Source organism: Helianthus annuus, chromosome 10, assembly GCF_002127325.2.
Source record: "Helianthus annuus cultivar XRQ/B chromosome 10, HanXRQr2.0-SUNRISE, whole genome shotgun sequence".
In the NCBI taxonomy this organism is placed as follows: domain Eukaryota; kingdom Viridiplantae; phylum Streptophyta; class Magnoliopsida; order Asterales; family Asteraceae; genus Helianthus; species Helianthus annuus.
In genome coordinates this window covers 32,540,193-32,565,632 of record NC_035442.2, presented here as the reverse complement: position 1 = coordinate 32,565,632, position 25,440 = coordinate 32,540,193, and the positions used below count along the sequence as shown (strand labels likewise).

The 25,440-nt window shown below is 34.3% G+C and overlaps 3 protein-coding genes across 32 annotated transcripts; 1 reads left to right on the top strand and 2 right to left on the bottom strand.

The window, feature by feature from the left end:
* Nucleotides 1-2,230: 2,230 nt before the first annotated feature.
* LOC110881061 lies at nucleotides 2,231-4,033 on the bottom strand. Its single transcript, XM_022129437.1, has 2 exons — nucleotides 3,935-4,033; nucleotides 2,231-3,043 (listed from the first exon to the last, which is right to left on the bottom strand). Exons 1-2 carry the CDS (start codon nucleotides 4,031-4,033, stop codon nucleotides 2,231-2,233), a joined length of 912 nt encoding a protein of 303 aa, XP_021985129.1.
* A 4,423-nt stretch (nucleotides 4,034-8,456) lies between these two features.
* Nucleotides 8,457-12,384, top strand: LOC110884522 (receptor-like protein kinase FERONIA). The gene is made up of 2 exons (XM_022132241.2): nucleotides 8,457-8,677; nucleotides 9,451-12,384. The coding sequence occupies exon 2, from the start codon at nucleotides 9,472-9,474 to the stop codon at nucleotides 12,163-12,165; it is 2,694 nt and encodes an 897-aa protein (XP_021987933.1). The 5' UTR covers nucleotides 8,457-8,677; nucleotides 9,451-9,471; the 3' UTR covers nucleotides 12,166-12,384.
* A 2,374-nt stretch (nucleotides 12,385-14,758) lies between these two features.
* Nucleotides 14,759-18,548, bottom strand: LOC110884521. 30 transcript variants are annotated; one of them, XR_004869332.1, is made up of 8 exons: nucleotides 18,125-18,546; nucleotides 16,893-16,946; nucleotides 16,674-16,810; nucleotides 16,214-16,273; nucleotides 15,936-16,035; nucleotides 15,767-15,850; nucleotides 15,604-15,660; nucleotides 14,759-15,040 (listed from the first exon to the last, which is right to left on the bottom strand). XR_004869332.1 is itself a non-coding variant. In XM_035978564.1 (6 exons), exons 3-6 carry the CDS (start codon nucleotides 16,800-16,802, stop codon nucleotides 14,987-14,989), a joined length of 300 nt encoding a protein of 99 aa, XP_035834457.1. In that variant the 5' UTR covers nucleotides 16,803-16,810; nucleotides 16,893-16,946; nucleotides 18,125-18,545; the 3' UTR covers nucleotides 14,759-14,986. The 30 variants fall into 30 exon arrangements, 7 of the variants coding, with proteins under 7 accessions (XP_035834457.1, XP_021987928.1, XP_035834456.1 ...); XR_004869334.1 differs by having other exon boundaries at nucleotides 15,604-15,655; XR_004869313.1 differs by having other exon boundaries at nucleotides 14,784-15,266; nucleotides 18,125-18,545.
* Between the last annotated feature and the right edge of the window lie 6,892 nt (nucleotides 18,549-25,440).

The window sequence follows — 25,440 nt, the reverse complement described above, 5'->3', positions numbered from 1 at the left end:
AAAGGGTTTGTTGCATCAAATATAACAAACATTCGCAATTTGATAAAGTAATTTTGTTTCATTTCAACAGTTTTTCCACTTCCAACAGGTCAATTACTTAAAATATCCCATTCTAGTAAAGAACACTAGAGAATGACATCACAATGCTTATGTGTCGATCACATATTCCGCCAACAAGGCTTTACTTATGTCATTATTTAAATTAAACTAAATATAATATCTATTACTATATATAATAAAATAATAAATTAAGCACAACATATCCTAAAAATCACGCCCATTCTTTCTATCAGCTTTCAAAATTCAAACCCTAGCACTCTGTTCCCGAGACTCATTTAACAGGGGGAGAGGAGAGAAAAGAGATGAAAATATGAAAAACCATGTTCCCGAGTTTAATTTAACAGGGGGAGGGGAAGGAAAGGGAAGAAAATATGACCAAATATGACCATATATTCATCCTCCCAAATTGGAGAGATTATGAAAGAAAATTTTCCTTCCCCTCCCCTCCCCTCACCTCCCCCTGTTAAATGACTCGGGAACATAGTGTAGATCACCATCCCTCTTTCCCCCTCTTTATATCCTTTAAAACCAGGTCCCCAAATCTTCTGTCGATCTTGCTAGGGTTCAACGCTTCTAGATTCAAAACACGGATGCTTTTTAGTTTTAAGAGCTAGGATTTTGATCAGTTTTTCTCTCTCGCTCTTTCTTTTTTTATCCAGATCTTGGTGATGGCGGCGTGGAACAATTTATGATAGTAACTTTCGCCCTAATCAGGTATTTATTTATGAAATTTTGTGTTTTTCTATCCATTTATGCAGATTTTCAAGTTGTAGCATTTGCAGGTCTTGCCACTGGTGTTCATAGTCACATACCTTGTCAAAGAAACCATAATATCTGATGACTGGTCGAGGAATTCAGGTCAATTTTTGTTTGTTTGTGCCTGCTACTTTTCACAGTTACGATGTTTGCTTGATTTGTTCGTGACAGAAACCTTGATTTGAGCTTGTGTAATAACATGTTATGTCTGTGATGACTGCTGTAAGGGTCAATCAAAAACCGAATTAAACTACGTAGATAGCGTAAGTAGGGTACGTATCCTCGGGAATTTGTGGTCAGTGTAAAAGAATTTAATTAAGAACTAAACTATCTAATTGGGGGTTTGTTTGTTTGATTTAAAAGAAAATACAATTTGTCACGAAAAATGTTATTAGAATAAGAAGTAACCGCCACCCGGAATCTTGAATACCCGTTTTAACACAAAAATCAGTTTACTGATTCAAAACACCACATAGACATGACCTTGAAATTAATAACTTTGATTAATTGTTAAGTATAGTTTTTAAGATTCACCATACAACTTAACAACCCGTTTATTTGTATCAATTACCCACCAATTTACCAACCCGCTAACAACGCACGAAAGTTGCCAATACACTTAATAAACGATAAATAATTCAAACACAATCAACGTTTACCAAGAAATCAACACAAGTAGTCAAGATATACCAGTTTACAAGAATCAGAAATAAGATAATTATGTCAAACCAAACACACGTTCATCCGGGTGGAAGTCACCGAGAGTTTAGCCGCTCATGGTTGTCTTTACAGCTTCAGTTGCCATCAGAAATAAGATAATTATGTCAAACCAAACACACGTTCATCCGGGTGGAAGTCACCGAGAGGTTAGCCGCTCATGGTTGTCTTTACAGCTTCAGTTGCCATCCCGAGTTGATCCGACAAGCAAGAATGGCTTGAGAGATGAGAAAATGATGAAAGATTCATCCCCTCGAAACAACTATTGTTGAACTATCAATGGCGAACTCTCTCCAAAAAAAAAAAAACAACTCAAAGAGCACCTTAAATAGCCTCATGATGCGTGCCCTCCAAGACTAATTTATTGCCGACATCCCTTTTACATCATGTTTCTCTCGAGCCTTTCTTAATAACATCACAATGACATTTTAATGGGCTACTTAGCATGTATGATATTTTGTATTAGTATTGGCCCAGCATGTAATCTTTTAATTGCAGCCCACAGAGAATTAATCCACTGACCACGTTTCCTCTATTTAATTCTTGGTTGTGATAATCAGAATTTATAGTTCTTGGCATAGTTGGTTTTTTTTTTTTTTATAACGGCCGACAAAATTATTTTATTAAATGTAGCAAGATGCTACCCGCCAAATATACAAGATTACAAACACCAAAAAACAAGAGATTCTACATACAACTAATCAAAGATTTCAAAACGACACCAATCATCCCACGTCATCGACATCATCTTTGAACGACTCTTAATCCAAAGGTAAGCCATCGCTTTAATCTCATCCAAGGTCTTCGTTGTGTTAGGGATCATATTTCTGAAAACTACTTCGTTCCTTAGCTTCCAAAGACTCCATATTGCTACCAGGATCACAGCGTGCAGCACCTTCCTCCTTTTCGATGTTCCGGAGGTAACTTCATGTAATGTTAGTAGGTCATTCAGATCAAACGCGATAATGGGCGGTACGTTACACCAAGCCGCTAAATTCTGCCAAACTGTCTGGGCGAATTGACAGGCTACGAAGATGTGCTCGCTAGTTTCTGCATAATCACCACAAAGGGCACACATATTATTTTGAACCGGTATATTCCTCCTAGACAACGCGCATTTGGTCGGTAACCTTTCCATGTCTGCCCTCCAAGCCACTATAGCAACTTTCTCTGGTATCCAATTGTTCCACTTGAACACTCGTTCGGGACTTTCTCGATTAGCGGAGCTTAATACTTTTTTGATCCCAGCCACATTAAATACACCGTCGGTTGCATACTTCCATATCCATCTATCCTTGCCCAAACCCAAACATAAACCACTAAGCGAATCAGTCAACTGACTCAATTCGGTGTTACTGTTTACATCAATATCCGACCGGGCCCAGGCCCAAGAGAAACGAAGCCCAGAATCATCCACAGACACGCGATCTTTCACCAAACAGTCCTTAAATCTTTCTTCCTTGAATAAAGCAGGATATTTAACAAACAAAGGTTGTGGGCATAGTTGGTTCTAAGCTGCAAAAGGAACACAAACTAAATTAAATCACAATAATAATAAAGTGCATTTAATTCCATAATGTTATAATTCATCCACTTCCAAGCTTACGTAGATATGTAATGCTCTCAATTAACTCCACAATCTCAATTAATTCCAAATTAATTACGTCACTCTCTAAACATAAACATAATTTATTTCTTGTTAGAACTTTAAATTTATCATTTTAGCTCAAACTATTGCTAACCCAAAAAATAAAAAAAACCACTAAAAGTAATATATTTTAGAACAATACTGTTGCATTTATAACATAATTAATTAATTACGCAGCAAGTGTACCTAAAAATGCACCGATCAGTCAGTTCGTCTGGGTTAGAGCGGTTGTCAGTCATCCCAGACATGTTTGGTATTCTTTCAAAAAAACCAAGGACCTAAATATCCGAAACTTTGATATACTATTGTATTCGGGTTAGAGCGTTACACCGCCACCCACTAATGGTCTAAACGAGCCGAGCCGAGTCCGAGCTCGACCTCGTTTCACTTATGAAAGCTCAAGTTCGGCTCAATTCGAACTTTATTTCTAAAGCTCGAGCTCGGCTCGTAGGTAATTTTTCAAACTCGAGCTCGGCTTGGGCTCGGCTTGTTTATCATACCCTAATTAATTTATATTAATTATGATTATTTGATATATAATTTTTCACGTGCCAACTCGAACTCGATAAGCGAAGCTCTGGCTCGTTTATTAAACAAACTTGTTTTTTAGGCTCGAGCTTGAGCTCGTTTAAGCTCGCCTCGTTCGAGCTTTTTTTCGAATTAATCTTGAGTAGCTCGCGAGTAACTCGACTCGTTTGCGCCCCTACCACCTACCCACCCCACCTACTTCATCTTCGTCACTATAAACCATACCCACACATAAGTCGCTGGATAAAACGAGACCCGTCTCCTTCTTCGTTTTCCTCCGATTGATGGTATCACCACCCACCTTCTTAGAGCATTCACATCCATGGCATCAAATTATGTGTGTGGTGTTTTTAAAATATAAAGAGTATAAAAAGTGGTTGTGAGTGGAGGAGAGAGAAAATATTATTGTTCATTTGTATATTTGGGGGACACTGTTCACCCCCTATAATTTTTTTTAATATATTTTGAAAGTGGTTGTGAGTGAGGGAGAGAGAAAATGTAATGATAAAGGTATAAAAATAATATTTAATTGAAAAAAAGAGAGAAAATGTAGTGTTTTTCAGTGTAATTTACACTATGTTCTATAGTTTACTATTGGAAGGAAAGGAAAAGAAAAAAAAAAGAAAGTAAAATTATTTTGTATTCCAGAGTTTTATTTAAGAAAGGAAAATAAAACATGTCGTGTTCCCGAGTTTCATTTAAGGAAGGAAATGAAAGGAAAACTAGACTAAATTCTTAAGTTTTTCTTTCCTTCCGATTTGGGAGGAAATGGTGGGAAAGACATCTTTTTTTTCCTTTCTCGTCCTTTCCTTTCTCACTTTTACTTTCTTTTCTTATCTTGTCCCTCGTTATGTTAACTCGGGAACAAAGAGTTAGGGTGAAAATATGGTGGGATGGATGTGAATGCTCTTACCCACTATTGTATCATTTTGCAATCTCCAATTGACCGCCAACACCTCGATATCAGCCATTTAAGCACTTGCAAATCAGATCTGAAACGATTTATACGGTTTGAAACCCTTTTGAAAAACACATGCAAATCCGCTATGTGATGTGACCACCACAACTGCACTGCCGAATTATCATTTTATGGTAGATCTAGCGAAAAAAGATTGGCTTGTGTGACCACCACAACCCACCGCCAGCAAATTATTTTATGGCGGCCGAAACGATTTAGAGTAGATCCTACTAATTAATAGTTTTAGGTGCTGATTGTTTTTTCTGAAAAGCTTTACGCAGATTCTTTTGTCTGCGCCGCGCAGACATTGCCACGCGCAGACTGTTTGTTTTTACAAAGACGTTTCTTTAAAAAACGTATGCGTGAGCTCTTCTTGGTGCAGACTTTGCCCAACCACTTCTAAGATCTTCTAAGGTCTGTAGAGGGTTAAACACCACCACCGTCCACCACCCACCACCGTCTATCACCACCACCACCGTCCATCATCACCACCACCACCATCACCGTCCATCACCACCACCGACCACCACCGTCTACCACCATCCAGCACCACCACCGTCCGTACACCACCACCACTTTATTTTAGAAGTCTACATACGTTAAAAAACAAACAGTCTTATTCTTGCAGACTGTAGAGGTTTGGTCCACTTCTCCTTATATAGATGTTTGTAGATGTGGTCCGCAGACTGCAGACATTTTACCTCTTAAAAAACAAACAACACCTTAATGTAGATGGTGCTCTTTAACGATGTTGATATGGTGGTGGCATGGTAAATTGATGCGCGGTGGTGTGGTAGGATCAATGGTGTTGATATGGTGGTGGTGGCTAAAGGGATGTGTAGACCGAGGAATCGGTGGGGGTGGGTTGCAGGTTGTGGTGGTTAAATATGGCGATTGGCGATGAGTGTGGTGGTTGCGACGATGATCGACGATGGGAGTGGTGGTTCCGTTGTGATGGTGGTGGTATGGTGGCGGCAAGGTGGAGGGGCGGTGGTGATAGGAGACATATCATGATGGTGACAAATGTATGCTTTATATAAATATAGAATTAATTGTTTAATATATAAATTATTTCATTTAATTATATTTCTTTTAAATTTTAAATTATTTTTTAATAATAAGTGTATTTTTGTCATTTTACACGCACTTAACTGGAAAAACTAACGACCGTTTAGTTAGATGACTATCTGAGTAACAACTAAATGTAATTTCAAAACATAGAGGACTAGAGGTAAAACATAGACAAACCTCAGGAACTATCTAGACATTTTCTCTATCTTTTATATAGCATTTAAAAACTAATTGTATCTAGTTTTAAGTTTTAACCTTAACCCAAAGGAAACATGTCAGAACAATTTAACTTCAACAGTGCATGTGACCAGTTATGGAAGATTTACAGAACGTGAGGGGTCAAGCTAGAATAAGACGATAGTTGAAGGGTTTTTAATGAAACTAGAAAACGAAGCCACGAAACGACACCGCTACAAGATTCTGTGTGGTGTATTTATGATCTGTCGAATTGTTTCCCCCTCATTTTCACGCGTTATCCAATTTGAGCCTTTGCCTCACTGGAGCTCGAGTGTTTTCCTCTGTTTTTTTCTAATTTCTTTTGACTTTTTATTAATTCCAAATTATAATTTTATTGAGGAACAGAAAAAATTAATCAAACCTAATTCATTTTTAAACCTCTGTTTTTTCTCTAATTTCTTTTGACTTTTTTTGTTAATTCCAATTTATAATTTTATCGAGGATAAAATAGAAAATATTAATCAACCAAATTAAATTTAAATATTTATATACAGGCCTTCAATCATTCTACATCTATTCATACTTACTTTTTTCAATCATTCATACTTACTTTTAATTTTATTATATTTTTCATTCTTTTTTTTTTTGTTAAATTGATTTTTAGTTGATGAATTACGGCTCTAAATCCTTTATCACTTATTCAAATATTAAAAAAAGAAAGAAAATTGTATTGATAACATGAAGTACTGAATGTAATTGTTGCTACAATTTTCCTGTGAAGAAAGCTTGATTGTTGGATTAGGCTGCAGTTAGCTACTTCAAACTTAAATCAAGCTTGCAACTTCTAAGAAAACTTGTCATACAGAATTATCATTTCACGGTCAAATTTATCCACGATTATAATATATGTGCATTTAAAGTAGAAAGGAGGGGGGTTGTTATGCTCTAGCCCAATAGTTGTCACGTCTAAATTAAGGTATATAATAAGTTGACCAAAGCTTATGTTTATGCTATGGTTACATGTATTACGTCGTGTACCTAGCCATAACTTCGTTTAACTAATATTAGTCGTAGAAATTAGCATTCCCACATAGAAAGTATTAACATTCCCATTCTCGAATTGTATGAAGTCAACCATTTAGATTGATTTTAATTAAATTACACAAATACTACAAATTTATACAACTATGCATTCTTTTAAAGGGATTTGTTAACCATGGCCCATAGCTAGGGTTATTAAGGTAAATGTCAACCACTAAATGATTTTAATTTAATGTCAATCAATACACGATTTTGATGAATCTTGCAACCAACCTTTTTTTAATTGCACAAACAAAAAAATACACGATTTTAATGAATCTACCAACCTGTTTTTAATTGCACAAACAAAAAATATAACAATAAAAATAAACATCAATTCAGTTTATTTAATTTATAAGGAAATGATTTGTATAATAATGATTCATAATCAATAATTCCTGGTCACATAATTGGAATGGTCGGCCCAGAAACCACTCTTATTTGGGCCGACTAGTTATTATATCGACAAATTTATTTTGAACGATCACAAAGGCTTAATTACCCGGGTAAACCCAATGATAAACGACCATCCACACCGTGAAAACCCACCACATGAAGGCCCACTGTGATAAATCCATTTTCTCAACTCAAAACATTTTTGCTTCAGACGAGACTCCGACCCATGACTTTCACTTTAAAAAGTCATAGACTGCCAATGCACCGAAAGTTCATCAACGTATCAAACTAACAATTCTAGCCCCAATCCTAGCGGATTATAATTAATATCACATTTATTAGTTTGTTTACCACTTTAAACTTCATAATATATGTATTCCATACTCTATACTTCAACTGCAAATTCATACAAAAACATAACGTACTTCATATCTAGTTTTAACATAAAATTACTAGTAGAACCATAAATGATAAAACGACCTATTCAACAATGATCATGAAAATATTAAAAGTAAGACTTAAGAGGGTAAAACTATTCAAATATATTAACTATATATTATATACATGAAGGGCACTCTTGTCATTTGATAATAACTAGTTAAATGTTATTTTAGTTCTTGTGGTTTGGGTCATTTTAATAGTTTAATCCAAATGTTTCATTTTTTGTCTGTGGGTCCAAAAAAGTTTCACCGTTGTCATTTTAGGTTAACTTCATCCATTTTTTATGTTAACGAGAAGGGCAATTCGGTCATTTTATATGTAATTCGGTTAACTAGAAGGGCAATTCGGCCATATAAAATGACCGAATTGCCTTTCTTGTTAACTGAAAAATGGATGAAGTTAACCCAATAGACTGAAATGACAACGATGAAACGTTTTTAGAACCACAAACAAAAAATGAAACCTTTAAACTAAACTGATAAAATAACTCAAACCAAAGAGCCTAAGAAATAAAATGACATTTAACTCGATGATAAAATATGTCTCCGTCTCTCTCACATCAACCATGTTCTTTACAAAACATATATAAAATATATAAAAACCGGCCAGCTAATATTATTATAATCACCCTCTCTCTCACCGGATATCCCCCATTTTTAACACCTCATTTCTCTCTCTCTCTCTCTCTGATCATACAACCAAATTCATTCAATCATCTCTCCAATTTCAAAAATCAACTGCTGCTTCTACAATCTATGGATTCAACCTAACAACTACACTACAACATCACGTCACAATTTCAATCAGATTACTTGTTCTTCAGTCTTCAACTGTTCATATCACAGGTTTACAGTTTTTTCGCGCATTTCTTTGAGATTACTTCGTTGTTAAACTTCGTAGATCTGTTCATTTGCATGTGTATTAGCTTCGTATTTGTTGTTTAGTTCAAATTCGTTGTGAAATCGTCGAAAACTGAAACCCTAGGTTGTTGTTTGTCTATTTGAACTGCTTATAGCTGTAGATCTTGCTAATTTGTTATGATTTTTGTTGATTGTTACGTGTTTATGTTTGAATTTGTTAACTGTTGATTGTATTTTTTTTCTGTAGATATCGCTTTCAGTTAATAAAATATTAATTATTAATTATGTTTCGTGTATGTTCGTTTACGTTTCGGTTTGATTTTCTCATAATCTAGAGTTGTTTTGATTTTTATACATTTAAAAAAAAATCTGTCATTTTTGTGATATTTTTCAGGTGTGAATTTGTGGAATTATAACGATAAACCCTAGGCTGCTTGTTTTTTTTTTTTTTTTTTTTTTTTGTAGATATCACTTTCAGTGAGTATTTCAGCCTCTCATAATCTAATTATTAATTATGTTTCGTGTATGTTCGTTTTTGTGTCGCTTTGATTTCCGGATAATTGAGAGTTGATATGAAAAAAAAAATTGGTCATTTTTGTGATATTTTTCACGTGTGAATTTGTGGAATTATAATGATAAACCCTAATTAATTGTGTTTCGTGTATGTTCGTTTATGTAACGCTTAAATTTCTGATAATCCAGAGTTGATTTGAGTTTCTTTTTTAACTTTTGTTTGTCATTTTTGTGATATTTTACAGGTGTGAATCTGTGGAACTATAATGAGAAACCCTAATAGGTGTCACCTGTTGGATTTCTTCACTTATTTTCTGCTATTGAGCTGTGCAATTCATTCAGTTATAGCTGCTAATTACTCTCCGGCCGATAAAATTTTGTTAAATTGTGGTTCATCTGATGAATTAACCGATGATGATGGTAGGAGGTGGACCGCCGATATAGGGTCAAAATTCGCAGAACCTGGTGCAAGTTCTGTAAGTGCAGATGCAACTATTCAAAAACCTTCTGTTCCAACAGTCCCTTACATGAACGCTCGTATTTTCAGATCCGAATTCACCTACAGTTTCCCTGTTGCTGCGGGACGAAAGTTCGTTCGCTTATACTTCTATCCAGCGGTTTATGCTAATAATCTTGATGTCTCCAAAGGCGTATTCTCCGTCGTTTCTGGACCATATACCCTTTTGAAAAACTTCAGTGCATATGAAACGACAAATAATCTGAACTTTGATTACATCTCCAAGGAGTATTCCATCAATGTCTATTCCATCAATAACGATTCTGCAACTTTGAATTTAACATTCACTCCGGCTCCCGGGACTCCCGATTCATATGCGTTTATCAACGGTATTGAAATCGTTTCACACCCTGATATTTACGCGTCTGATGGAAATACCATGATGGTCGGTTTAGGCACGACTTTCGATATCAACGACGCCACGGTTCTTGAAAACGTTTATCGATTAAACGTTGGCGGTCAGGCGATTTCACCATCTGGTGATACCGGGCTTTTTAGACGGTGGACCGATGACCCACCGTATATATTCGGGGCATCTGTTGGGATTCCTGTGGCTACTGATCCAAACATCACAATCAGTTACCCTTCGGGTATGCCCGATTATATAGCACCGGTTGACGTGTACAAAACCGCCCGGTCAATGGGTCCAACCTACGAACTCAACCTAAATTTCAATCTCAGTTGGTACTTTGATGTCGACACGGGCTTTTCGTATCTGGTTAGGCTCCATTTCTGCGAAATTGCTCCATACATAACCAAGGGTAACCAACGGGTGTTTGAAATCTTCATCAACAATCAAACCGCGGAAACCGAAGCCGATGTTATGCTTTGGGCAACAAAGAAAGATGTTCCTGTCTTTAAAGATTACGTTGTTACGATGTCTCTCGGGGGTCCAAGACAAGATCTATGGCTAGCATTGCATCCAAACACTGCAATGAAACCGCAATACTACGATGCAATCTTGAACGGCGTTGAGATATTTAAAATAAACACGACTGACGGTAATCTTGCGGGGTCACTTCCGTCACCAGCACCCGTACAACCGGTCATCGACCCTGGTAGGGGATTGCCGAGAAAGTCAGGTAAGTCGAGCAAAACCGGGGTGATCGGTGGCGGTGTTGGTGGCGGCATTGCAGCTATTCTTATTATCGGATTGTTTGTTTGCTTTTTGACCCGTAAACGGAAGCAACGAAAGGATCCGAGCTCGAGCGATGGCCCGTCGGGCTGGCTCCCGCTTTCCTTGTATGGAAACTCGCACTCTTCTGGATCTACCGCCAAGACAACCACCACTGGAAGCTATGCGTCTTCCCTACCGTCAAACTTATGCCGCCACTTTTCGTTTTCGGAGATCAAAGCCGCCACGAAAAACTTCGATGAGTCTTTACTTCTTGGTGTCGGTGGCTTCGGGAAAGTTTATAAAGGAGAAATAGACGGTGGGGCCACTAAAGTTGCGATAAAACGGGGGAACCCGTTATCTGATCAAGGTGTAAACGAGTTCCAAACGGAAATTGAAATGCTTTCAAAACTTCGACATCGCCACCTCGTGTCATTAATCGGTTATTGTGAAGATAACAACGAGATGATTTTGGTGTATGATTACATGGCTCACGGTACCCTTCGTGAACATCTTTACAAAACCCAAAACCAACCGTTAACATGGAAACAACGCCTTGAGATTTGTATCGGTGCGGCCCGCGGGCTTCATTATCTTCACACAGGCGCTAAACACACCATCATCCACCGTGATGTTAAAACGACCAACATTCTGCTAGATGAGAAATGGGTGGCTAAAGTTTCTGATTTCGGGCTGTCGAAAACGGGCCCCGCTTTGGATCATACCCACGTCAGCACTGTGGTCAAGGGTAGTTTCGGCTACTTAGATCCCGAATACTTTAGACGACAACAATTGACCGATAAATCCGATGTTTACTCGTTTGGGGTTGTTCTTTTTGAGATATTATGTGCGCGACCCGCTTTAAACCCGGCACTACCTAAAGAGCAAGTGAGTTTAGCCGAATGGGCTCAACACTGTCACAATAAGGGTATTCTTGACCAAATCATTGACCCGTTCGTAAAAGGAAAAATCTCGCCAGAGTGTTTCAAGAAAGTGGCGGAGACCGCCGTGAAGTGTGTGGCCGACCAAGGCATTGACCGGCCATCGATGGGCGATGTGTTGTGGAACCTTGAATTTGCGTTGCAGCTTCAAGAGAGCGCGGAAGAGAGTGGCAGCAAAGGGACGTTAGATTTGGAAACCGGTGGTTACGATGAGGTGCCGCTAAAAGGAAAGGCGGGTGGTGGTGGTGAGTATGATGGAAACGTGACGGATTCTAGAAGCACCGGGATGTCTATGAGCATTGGCGGGAGGAGTCTTGCTAGCGAGGATTCAGACGGGTTAACACCGAGTGCGGTTTTCTCCCAAATTATGAACCCGAAAGGTCGTTGAGATTTCGGATACCGGATTCCGGGAAGCTGGCTGAAAATGAATTTTAATATTTATGGTGATAAATCTGTATGCTATTCTTTTCTTTTTTACACACAAGTTTGGTCACCTTGAGGGCTCTTTTATTTTTATTTTGGAATATTATATCTAATTAATATAAATTGTATTTACAAGTTTTTGAGATGTTTTGGATGAAATTGTGTAGAATCACATTTGTGTGTATATTGGTTGGCATATAACACGAGTCAAAGGCTTCTAGTTGGATATAAGGTTGTAAAGTGTACTAATAATAGCTGTTAGATTCCGGAAGTTGGGTTGACAAAAATGCCCATGTTCATGGTGTCCCACACATCCACCACTTATAGATACACCATTTATATATATTTATATTTATATTTGTGTTAGGTTAATCATTATTTTAATATTTTTTCGTTATAGTTAATATAGGATGGCACCGTCCTCAGACACGGTTTGGGTCTATAGTTTATAATTGTTTGAATTAGTATACATCATGTTATTTTACAGCCAGCCTGATGTTTTAAAAACACATTGAGGCATTATTCAATGCTTTTGTGTTAATAATTTAATAAGAACAAACATTTTTTTTTTTATATGGAACAGGTTAGAATGGGTCATTATTATCTTGTCAATTGTCGTCGTTAGGTTGAATTAGAACACATCATCTTATATTCACATTGGACCCTTCATCTCTATCTATATAATAACACTAAAAAACACATATTTCTCTAAAATTTGTTTATTTTCTAAAAACCTTCTGCATCATCATTATTTTATCTCTATTCTACTCACAAATACTTATTTTATTAGTTTTTTCTCTTTCTTACACACTCACAATAAACATATAGAGCGTTAAATGTGAGCCTCTAAATATACATGTGTACTTTAGTTTCTATACATTTTTCTCTATTTTAGAAATTCTAACGTAATTGTATTTTTGTGTTTCCTCTTTTCCCCTCTATAGAATGCATGTATATAAAGACTCCAATGTGAAAGCTCTCAGAAGATTCACACCTTAATTTCTTTTAATATTAAAAAAATGAGAAAGGTAAATAACCAATTTATGCAAGCGGAAATAAAAATATAATAAAATGAAATCTGTAAAAATGAAATAATTTGATTAATTAATTAAATGAGTTAACGTTATCCACGTGTTGCGACGGATTATTGATTATGAAAGTATTTAATATCATTGTATGAGATATGAAAATTCTTTAGTTTAAGCAAAATATTTTTTTCATTTTGCTCTACTCCTAGCCTACACAACCAAACTGAATTATTTGTACACAGTAGTGTTTTTTTAAGGTTTAATTAATAAGTCATTAAAGAAGTCACTTTATTCAACATTTAATTAAATTTTTTTCCATGGTTCAATTAATAAGTCATTAAAGAAGTTACCATTTGTTAACAAATAATTAATTTTTTTCCATGGTTCAATTATTAATAAGTCAGTAAAGAAGTCACTATTTGTTAACAAATAATTAAAAAAATTTCCATACGAGTTACAAATAGGAATTGATTACTTTTTTTAAGTTTTCTATATACAATCTATTATTTTTTTTAACAGTATATACAATCTATTATTATCTATTTAAAAGGAGGTATATGTGTCTTATTCGCTACAACTTATCTAAATAATACAAATAATATATTTATAGCAGTGCCCATGGTTTTATATCCTAGTGGCATTTTGGTGGTGTGATAAGGCTTTAGGACTAATAAGTCCTGGGTTCGATTCTCACAAGGAGGTTTTCCCATGTTTATTGGGTTTCCTCCTGAATTGGTGTGGCATTATGCCTAGTGGAGATGGATATGATCGGGTAGCTCCTCTGGTGGCACGATGATACTTCAATGGTCCGTTAGTGATCCAAATTTTTGTTCAAATATATATATATATATATATATATATATATACTAGTCATTTACCCGCGCGATGCGGCAGGAAACATATCATTTAGGTTGGTAAGTTTAGGGCTATGTATGGGGCGGTTTGGTTTAGGGCTATGTACGAGGTGGTTCGGTTTTGAGTAATTCTAAGGGTGTGCATGAGAATGTTCGATTCAGTTAGGTCATAACTAAAATCTAAATTTTCGGTTGAGGTACTTCAAAACCGGTCATTGGAATTTAAAGAGTTTTAAAAGAATATAAATACCAGATTTTTTAATTTAAAAAAAAAACATATTAAATATTTACCCTTTGGCCAGCTTCTGAATTTTTATAATTTTTCTTAGCTTTGTAGGAGGGAGATGGGTGCCTCCCTTCATATGGCATACAAGACAGTTTATTGGCGGGAGTCCGCCATATTTAACATACAATGTTTTTTATACGTTAAATATGGCGGACTGCCACCAATTATGACACCGGGTATTGTTGTTGGGCCGTGAGTGTCCAAGGCCATACCGAGGTTTAACAACCAATCTTAATGTAGAAAGAAAACTTTGACTTGTAAGCTACAAAAATCTGAACATGCACTTTTTTCTAAAATGAAATCAAGATTTCATTTTAAAATTTATTAAGCATTAAAGGCATTCTGAACATGTTATAACAACTAATATGATATGAGAATCATAAATCAACACAAACAGGATACTTGACTCACAATCAAAGCCAAATTTTGATTTTTCTATATTTGACTTTCATTTTGTTAGGATTTCATACAGGCCCAAATTACCAAATCCAACAGCAAATAACATCAGCAAACAAGTAGACATATATAATATGTTGGAAAGATTAAAACTTGCAGATTCGTTGTTAGCGACTGAAACCCTTGACATCCGACCCTCGCTATCTACCATCTTAACCAGTACTATATGTCCCAGAGCCTAATTCTCTTATTCTTCAAGTTGGCATTTTTTATTATCTGCATACACCATTAAAAACATGTTTAGGATGGCATCTAAAAAAGAGGATTACAAAAAGTATGTGGAAGATTGGAAATAACTTATATGAATGTCTGTTTTGGATCTTTTGCTATCTTAAGTCCCAGATACGCATGTACATAAGAAATACAATGTCTGTTGATGAAGTCCGCAACCCACTACATTCGGAGTGTATAACTCTTGAGGGGTCCTTTCCACAAATCCACCCTAGAAACCATGACTTTTTATTAAACGTGACAGTTTGGACTGACTAAACAGGTCAAAAGTCGCTCAAAGAGAATTTAATACATAAACTTTCTAAATCATTTTATATAAAAAATTAATTCATGTTTGACACACCAGTTATTGAAAAAGAACTCAAAGTGATTCTGGTCACCCCGACCAACGCGTACAAAGATTGGTCTTTCTTATTGGAACCCGTTTTGACCTATTACAAGCCCACCCACTTAGCCATCTCGAATTTGTATTAATAAAATTCTAAAGATAGTATTTTGTTACATTTATGTGGGAAAGACTTGTTTATCAAATAATCAAGGAGATGTACCTCAACATCAGCATTATTTTGATCCCTCCAGATATTTTCACATAACCGGGGTCTATACTGAAACCAAACAAATCATCAGAGGATATAATTAAGGGAGGCAAAATGGGCCAGACGGCTAGTTGGGTTTGACTCAGAGCAGACTGTGTCCAAATTACTAACAAACCTATACAATTAGCTCAAGAAGCTTGTTGCGAAAAGCTCTGATGGTAAGTGGTGTTATTGTAGCCTAAGCAACTGCAATCCCTGCCTAAAAGACACACATTATTATAACCCTATATCAACCTAATCAAAAGGAAAAAAAATTAAATCACAATTAGAGTTAGGATCCACACCACTACCAGAGGTATGTAAGAAGTACATTTAAATATGAGCTGCTGAGTGAATATGGAACTGCCATTAGTTTGGTGGAAATAAGATACTTTAACCCTTCTACTGCACACTCCATAAAACCAACAAAGACAAGTTAATGAACTTATCACTTGTTGAATTCTTATTATTTTAGCATTAGTGGTTAACAATTGACCTTTCTAGAAGTTGCATGTCAATAATCAGCATGTTTTCTCTGTGTCTGTGTCTGTGTGTGTGGGGGGGGGGGGGGGTTCTGACTCACAAGTTCGAAGGTGCTATATCGCCCGAGCGTGTTGCTTCCAAGCTCTGCGAAATTGACTTTCTGGTCAAACACATGAAAGAACTGATAGATTAAAAGCAAAACACATGCAAGATCTGATACGTTAAATGATTTTCACCATATGTGTACGACCCATGATAAAATGTAGTGTCTTTTCAAGTTTTTTCTATTTGTTCATGCTTCCTACTCTAGCATTTTGACTTTTTAGATCAGAGTCGAACATATCGCTTTTTATCAGAGCCCTATTCTCTTGAAATTTTACCAACGGAAATGGTTATCTCCATTGCATATGTTACAAAATTCGTTCTAGTTATCAAATTTTCTTAAAGTATTCAAATAACTGACCATATGAGGAAGTTGAAATCTAGTATGTTTGACCTAAAAGTCAAAGCTGCATCCTAATTGTGTTTCATGTACACGAAAATTTTTCTTTTCTACTTACCAAATGATATGAATGCTTATTGGTACGATTTTCTCTGCAACCACTATGACTAAGAGGCTTCACCGATGCAGATGGGCTCCACGGTCTTGTGTACCAAACCCTGGGCTTGCTTGGTTTGCTAAACTCCATAGCAGCAACTGCAACAACATAACTAATGAGATTAAAACTGCATTCATGTTCATGCAAGGACTTTTTGGGGAATTATTTGTATAAGCTTACAGAATATGTTCTCTTTTTCGCCAACATCTGAGCCACACCTACCACCACAGCCACCTACCACACCAAACACCAATAATGAATTAATTCGAAAAGGAAAACAAAAGGAGAGGAAAAGTGGGAGCTATGAGAGTCGTGTATCCTTTAAAACTTGCATTACAACTTATTACCCAAATTGCACAAATCATTAGTTTTATTATTTATGTCACACCTTCAAGATCTGTGTGTCATTAAAAAGAGATAAATCTACAAGTTAAACTTTATTCTCATACCAAAAGTACTTATCAGCATTAAATGAAAAGACAATGAGTTTGGCCATTATTTCGGTGATTATCGACGATTTATTCTTCGGAAAAGACATATTTGACTATTGGATCATAAATATCAATTATTTGACCAAAAACGTCAATTTATTTCTACCTTCAGAAAAAATTACTGTCTGGTGTTTGCTGCATATAGAAGCCCAAAACCAGAGCTTAATCCACACAATTAGGGTTCTTATTACATAAATTCAAAAAAAAACTATATCAGATTAGTGTTCGAACTTCAAATGTTTCTTCACAGATAGAAATTTAATCAACACTTGAACAACATTAAGAAACAAAATTGATTCAAAAAAGCATTTATCTACAGATCTAAAACATCAAAAACCACATCTTAAACATAAAAAAAAACTAATAAAATTGCAGATCTAGTAACAAATTATAATAAAACAAACAAAAAACATTCTCACAGTGCAGATCTTAAGCTATAATCTCCAGACAAAACACTGCACCATTTCCCCTTCTCTTTTCCTCCTGAGATTTCCAATAAATCGACTTTCACAAAATGATAAGTTAAACATAAAAATATAAAAGCATGTTAAACTCATGACTCGGAAGAAAAAAAAAGTCAAAAAATGAACTTGCTAAACTCATGACTCGGAAAAAAAGTCAAAAGATGAGCTTGTTAAACTCATGACTCGGAAGATTCATATAAGATCTGAGGTTGTTAAAAATTTATAAAAGCCATTTAGATTCCAAATAAGATATGAACTGAAATGTTCAGTCATTAATATATAAGTAAAGCAAAAACTACAAGTCAATTATTGTTGTTCCCTGTGTATCCACAAAAAAAAAACTAAAAATATAAAAAAGTAAGGATTTAACTGATGAACATATCACAAATTCACAAATTACCCTTTTCAGCACTTCATTAAGCCCATTTTAACTATTAAACTTAAAAGAAAAGGAAACCTCCTAATTTTTTGAAACCTCAGCCAAGCCCCTGTATGAAACCTCACCCAAACCCCTTAATCTGAGCGGCACCGACCACTGCTGAACTTTTCTAGGGGCGAACTGGTGCCACCCCTGGCTTTTCAAAGGAGCTGAGCATCGTGAGACACATAGGTAGCTCTGATGCGTAAGAGTTCTTCATCAGCAGATGTCGAACTGGAGCCAAGAACCACTTTTGTACTGGCTTCACAGGGGATTGAATCCCATTTAGATTAGTTGTCGAAGTTTTCAAGCCTCAATCTTTCTCCCTCGATCTTTTTCCCATCGATTGTACTGGCTTGTGTGTGCAAAGGGGAGGGGATCGGCTATTTTTAGGGTTTCGAGAGAATGAAGGAGAAGGAAGGGGAAGAGAGAAACAAAAGTGCTTTTCAAAGAGAGAGAGAGACACACACGTGATTTAAATGAATAAAATTTGAAATTTGAATGAAATTTTTTGAACAGCTCGAATTTTGCCCGCCCAAACACATTTCAACACTTGTGCTTTAGTTGGTTGTATAAGATGCTTTAAAGACTTGTAAAGTGGCAAATGACCATTCTTGTCCTTCCAATATGCTTATTAAAGTAGTATAGATATATATATATATATATATATATATTTATAGCAGTGCTTTGTATAACAATAAATTAGAAAAAAATAAATTGCCATCAACATATCACTCACAACTTCATATTCATCTTTAATAAAGGCAATCTAAGTTGCTTTTTTATTATATAGTAATATCATAAATTCTGTAGATATTGTTGAACTTTATGTAAAAAAAAGACAAAAATAATAGATTGGAATAAAAAAAACATTCATCCTTTTAGTGATTCCTGTTGTTAATATATTTTTTTTAAATAATGCAAACCTAACAGTGGCGGATCTAGGGGTGTTTTGGGGGTTTCCAGGAACCCTCTCGATTTGGAAAAAATGATAAAAATAGTGGATAGTTTGTATGATTTTTTAAAAAATAGTAAGAAATAGTGAAAATCTACCAAAAGGAACCAGATGGAAAAAATTCTTGGATCCGCCACCGAAACCTAAGTAACATGAGTGATATTTTCAATGTAAAGATACATGTGATATAAATACAAATGGAGGTGTTCATGTAATAGATCTAACATAAGCAGTAAGCAATGATTATGTGTTTTGAAATCAATTTCAGTAGGTGTCTTTAGAAAACAATTCATAGTTGACATCTACCCCAATTAAAAATAGAAAGTGAAATTATTTTCAATTCAAAATCAACATATGAATTCAACAACAACAAAAAGACTAATCAAATAAAAAAACAAGAGTAAATTTCGAGTTTTATCCTTTATGTTTACACCAAATTGCAGGTGCTGTCCTTTAGTGCAAAAGTTTACGAGTTTTGTCCTTAACGTTTCAAAATCTTGCACGTTATGTCTTTTAGGCCAAACCCAGTTAAATTTTTTGGTTAAATCAGGATATTTTTGTAATTTTAGTAGGCAAATAAGGGTATTTTTGTAATTTTATCCATTTAAATAAAAATATGTTAATTAAAAAGACAAAAAATTAAAACATATATAAAGTTAAAACCCTGCCTCTTCAGTCTCTCTTTATATATCTCTCTTCTCTCTCTCGGCCAACATCCACCACAGACACCACCACCACCTCTGGCGATCCTCTCTCTCTCTCTATTAGCCCCCCTTTCTCTCTCTTTTTTTCCGACGATGAAGGCAGCAAACAGAGGTGAGCTGGTTCACATAAACAACAATGGCTTGAGTGGAGGTGGTGGAATACGAACCACCATCAGAATCCGACAAGAGATTCAAGGTATGGTGATGGAGGATTCAGAGTTTTACAGATCGATTACAAGGCCTAGGGATTCAAAGTTATACATGTCGATTCAAGGTCTCACATGTATGATGGTTTCAATGGTGGGGGAGACCGACTCTGGCATAAATCCCCAGGCTATGGTTATTCGTTGATTTCAGTTTATTGATTAGTATAAATTTTTAGATGGGGATAGCTTAAAGTATGAATTTTTCGATGAGATGAGTTGAGTGAGTTTATTGAGAAAGAGAGAGATAAGTTCAAGTGGGTTGTGGAAGATGATATTGAGTTGGAAGATGGGTTAATTGAAAAGAATAGGAAGTGGCTTAGGCCTAAGAGAAAGGTTAGTGATGCTGAAGCTATAAAGTTTCTTGTTGACAGGTATAAAAATGTTAAATTCTTCTTTTTTTTTTCAAATTTTCTTTATGAATTTTATACATTTGTGAATAATATTTGTTTGTTGAAGAACTGGAAGTCTTCTAGAATGATGAAACAGTCATAATTGCAGTTTACAGAAGATCAGTTGTTGAAGATTGTTGGTGGGCTTGGTGATAAAGGTCAATGGAGGCATGCTTTATCTGTTGTTAAATGGGTGTATAGCTCTAAAGAGCATAAACACTTCAAGAGCAGGTGTAGTTTTCTTCGGTTTTTAGTAACATTTTCGTTACTTGCTTCCGTGATTTGGTGATTGTCACAATATCTCAAAAGTTATTAACTATTGTTAAAGATATAACTTATTAACATAGTTCATAATTTGTAGGTTTGTGTACACTAAACTCTTGTCAGTTTTGGGAAAAAGCAAGAAGACCCAATGAAGCCCTTCTATCTGAAATCTCATTTTGTAAGCAGGTGGTGTGGGGGTGGTGGTGGTGGTGGTGGTGGTGGTGGTGGTTGTTGTGGCGTGGGGTGGGTTATGGAAGTGGCAGATGGTGCCGGTAAGGGTGGCAAGTGGTAGAAAGAGATGTGTGCAGAGGTTGAGATAGGGATTATATAACCCTTTTATTTTTTAGTTTGTTACAAAATAGTCGCTTAATAAAAGTTCTTTACACAATAGCCCTTGAAAAGGTGAAATGACAACAATACGCTCATATGCAAGGCACATGACCAGATTTAACCAAAAAATGTAACTGAGTTTGGCCTAAAGGACATAACATGCAAGATTTTGAAACGTTAAGGACAAAACTCGTAAACTTTTGCGCTAAAGGACAGCGCCTGCAATTTGATGTAAACATAAAGGACTAAACTTGTAATTTACTCAAAAAAACAAAAAGGAGGATATAAATAGATTAAAATGGTTTGGAGAAATTAAGATTATTAAAATGTTAAAGATATAAACAAATTGATTTAAAATAATTTTATAAATATGTGTAAACTATTTAAAATATATAACAACTAGATTAGAACCCCGTGTATTACACGGGCTGAATATATATGAATTTATATACTAAATAATATATCTTTAAAAACTTTGTTTATTACATGGATTGAATACATATAATTTTATATACTAAAAAATAAAAAGTTATATCTTTAAAACCCCCTTGTATTGTTGTACAGGTTGAATTAAAATAATTTTATACATCAAATAATAAAAAATACTAAATAATACATTATTTATATATTTAAAAAACCCCCGTGTATTGTACGGGTTGAATAAATCTATTTTATATATCAAATAATAAAAAAAGTTATATTTCTAAAAACTTATGTATTACACAGGTTGTATAAATGTAATGTTGTATAGTAATTTATAAAAAAAGTTATATCTTTAAAAAGCCCCGTGTATTAAACGGGTTGAATTTATATATCAATTAATAAAAAAATATATTTTTAAATACCTCATGTATTACACGGGTTGGATAAATGTAATTTTGTATAGTAAATGATAAAAATGGTTGTATCTTAAAAACCCCGTGTGTTACACGGGTTGAATAAATGTAATTTTATATAGTAAATAATAAAAACTTATATCTTTAAAAAACATCGTGTAATACACGAATTGAGTTCTGATTAATTTCAGATTTTGGTTTCCTGCATTTTCTCTCCTATTAAATAATAATAATAATTTTTCTCTACTTAAAATTATATCTTAACTCATATTCTTATTTTTATTAAACATATTTAAAAAATATATAATATTTTATTTAAAATAAATATATTTAAAACATTTACTGATTATAAAGATTAAATATATTTAAAACATATTACTGATTATAAAGAGTCATAGACAATTTAAACATGTTACCTAAATTTGGATGTAAAAGTATAAACGTAAATATTAAAATAAAATCTCTCTACGATATAATAAAACTATAATGTAACCTATTCCTATATCTAAGGAAATATATTATAAAAAAATAATTTAATATTAATAGCATATTTTCTAAATAAGTTTTTAATCTATCTACGTATATCTCATAATTATATATATTAAATAGTATATCTATATGTATATCTCATAAATAATTTTTTAGTTTTAATAGGCTAAAAAATAGATGGCTTCAACGAGTGACATGTGTCCACAAAGTGGTTTCTTTTATTATATAGTATAGATTTCGTTCTTGTGGGTTTTATTCTTTCCTATTTAACACGGTATTATTTCCAAGTTTGATAAGAATCATAAAAAATTTCGATGAGACAATTTTCCATGACTTTTTATATAAAACAACTCTTACCCAAGTCGTTTCCCGGTATTAATTCCTAGTTGGATGAGAATCATAAAAAATGAATATGTATTTCCTTCGGTTTGAGCAAGACACCCATTTATGCAGATATATATATATATGCCAAATTCAATAAGAAAATTCGCTATGGATTTGTCGTGATTCAAGAAGGAAGAAAGAAACGGAAAAAATGGAAGACATTGGGGAAAAGTTCCTTTTAGTAAAGATATGAAAGAAACTGGAGAGTAGGGTGGAAGCGGTTAAATGCACTTACATTTGTTTAGATGATTTCTGTGACAACTGACACAAAACCGGTAATTTTCGTACTACTTTATTAATTAATTATTATTTGCAATTACGTGCTTAAATGCCAACATTATGTGTTGCTTGCTTTACATATGAATTCATACATGTTTTATACTTCAAATATTGCATTGTGCAATTACATTAAGCGTTGTGTCGGAAAGACTAGTAAACTCACCGGTAAGACAAGTTGTGTCGGCATTTCTGCAGAACACAATCAGACAATAGATTTAGTGCCTAGGAGTAGGTCCAGCAATAAAAATACACTAAAACCCAAGTGTGGGTACAAAGGTTAACATATACACTTTCCGGAAGCTAAAAAAAACACTAAAAGACACCCGAAACTCACTTAAAATGTTGAATTCTGTAGAATTCAGCATAATTCAACAATAATTCAACATTTAAACACCAAAATACCATGCATAATTGATGTTTTAGTGTCCAGAATAACTTGTAAAGTGTCAGGAATTAAAACTGTCACAAAAGGTGCTTTATACCTAGTAAAACTGTGCAATTTAGCACTTTACCGAACCGTTAACCGAACGAATAACCGGACACTACCCAAAACATCAAAACTAGACTAGAAACATTGTTTTTATGATATAAAGCTAGTATTGGTGATAAAACACCTTAAAAATCATAAAAACACATAAACGCACTTAATATTACATAAACCTTCTAGTTTACACTTATAACCCACAACTTCCAAATTTTTACATAACCCCCCATATATAACCGGCCCCATGGGCCCCACATTTCTTTTTCATTTTAATATTAACTGTGATGTCTAGATATGGGACATGTAGTCCAAAGGATCTTGTAATGTTGGAAGATGGTCATTATAAACCAAAGAACACTTCACTCAACATCATCACTTCAAAATTTACATCTTCTTCTTCCTCCTTCCCTCTCTAACTCTCGACCTACATACACACATACAACCACCATTTTCAACCTTCAACCAAGCAATCCAAGGTGATATTATGGTGTAAGAAGATGATCTAAGAAGGTGTGAAGCAAAGGAAGCTTAAGGACCACTTGGAGGAGCTTTTAACCACCTATCTTCTTCTATCTTCATCTTTGTTGAGCCACTTCCCTAGCCATTAGAGCTAGTAGTAAGCATGCTAAACTCTATTTTACTTCATGTTAGTGTCTTGTACAAGTTGCACTATCCAAGGAACTAAACTTTAAATGATGAAGATATGAAGATCTAACATAATCTAAAGAAAAACAAGTGTTTTTAGTGATGTTTGATGTTTGTGATGAAGTTGTTGTTGAATCTTGTGTTTATGTTTACATCTACCATGTTAAAGCTTGTTAGAAGCTTAGATCTAACAAGTTTAAGCATGGATCTTGAAAGATCCATGGTTAAACTTGAAGATGAACTTGTGAAACCTTTATGTAAACATGAGAAATGATTTTTAAAGCATGATCTTGTGTTCTTGAAGTGACTAAATTTATGTAAAGTTAACTTATGAACCTAAACTCCATGAAAAGTTTGTAAAAGGTTCATCAAGAAGCTTATTTATGAAAGATTCAAGTATGTTAAGCATGGATCTTGGAAGATCCATGATGAAACTTGATTTAAACATAAAGATCTTTTAAATAAGCATAAGAATGGTTTTAGAACATGTTTTTCAAGACTTTGAAGCCCTAAAACTCATGGATGGTTTAGTTAGTAAGTTAAAGTTTCATAAAAAGTTTGTTTAAAATTAACAAGAACACTTGTTTTTGAAAGATCCTTGTATGTGAAGTGTAGATCTAAAAGACTACACATTTTTAATAAGAATCAAGTTCAACATAAGGTTTTACATGATAAAATTAGTGCATGTTACTTGTGAAAATTGTTGGAAATTATTTTTGGTGATGAAAAGAAAATAAACACATGTTTTGAAAACATGGGACACCTCCATTTTTAGGGGAAACTATGTCAAAATTTCTATAAATTTTTGGCACTTAGAAAAATATAAGTTTTGGTGAAACTTATTTCCCCAAAAATTCACCTAAAAATATTTAACAAGGTTTCCTAATTTTTGTTACAAAATTACAAGCTAAGAAATAAGGATTTCTTCAAGTTAAAATCAATATTAAGTATGTATATTTTTAGGAATATATATATATAGTGATCACCAAATTTTGTGCTAAGTGTATATTATGTGTATTATATGTATTAGGATCATGAAAATACACTAAATACTCCCAAGGAGTATCACCAACGAAATACACATAAAAGTACATAACAAATACCCAAGAATACTCACACAAAATAACCCATGAAAGGGTATACGGACAAATACAAGAAAAAAATATTTGTATAAATATATTCCTTAACGAATTTCGGATTTGGACAATTTTGGACAAATATATATAACTATTACAATGTAGTAAAAATTATACAAAATCGGGTGAATGACAAAAAAAATAAATATATATATTTACAAGCATAACAAAAATATATATTTTTTAAATATATATATTTCACACAAGTCTTAAAAATATATTATTTTTAAGAAATATAATTCCGGAAAGTATTA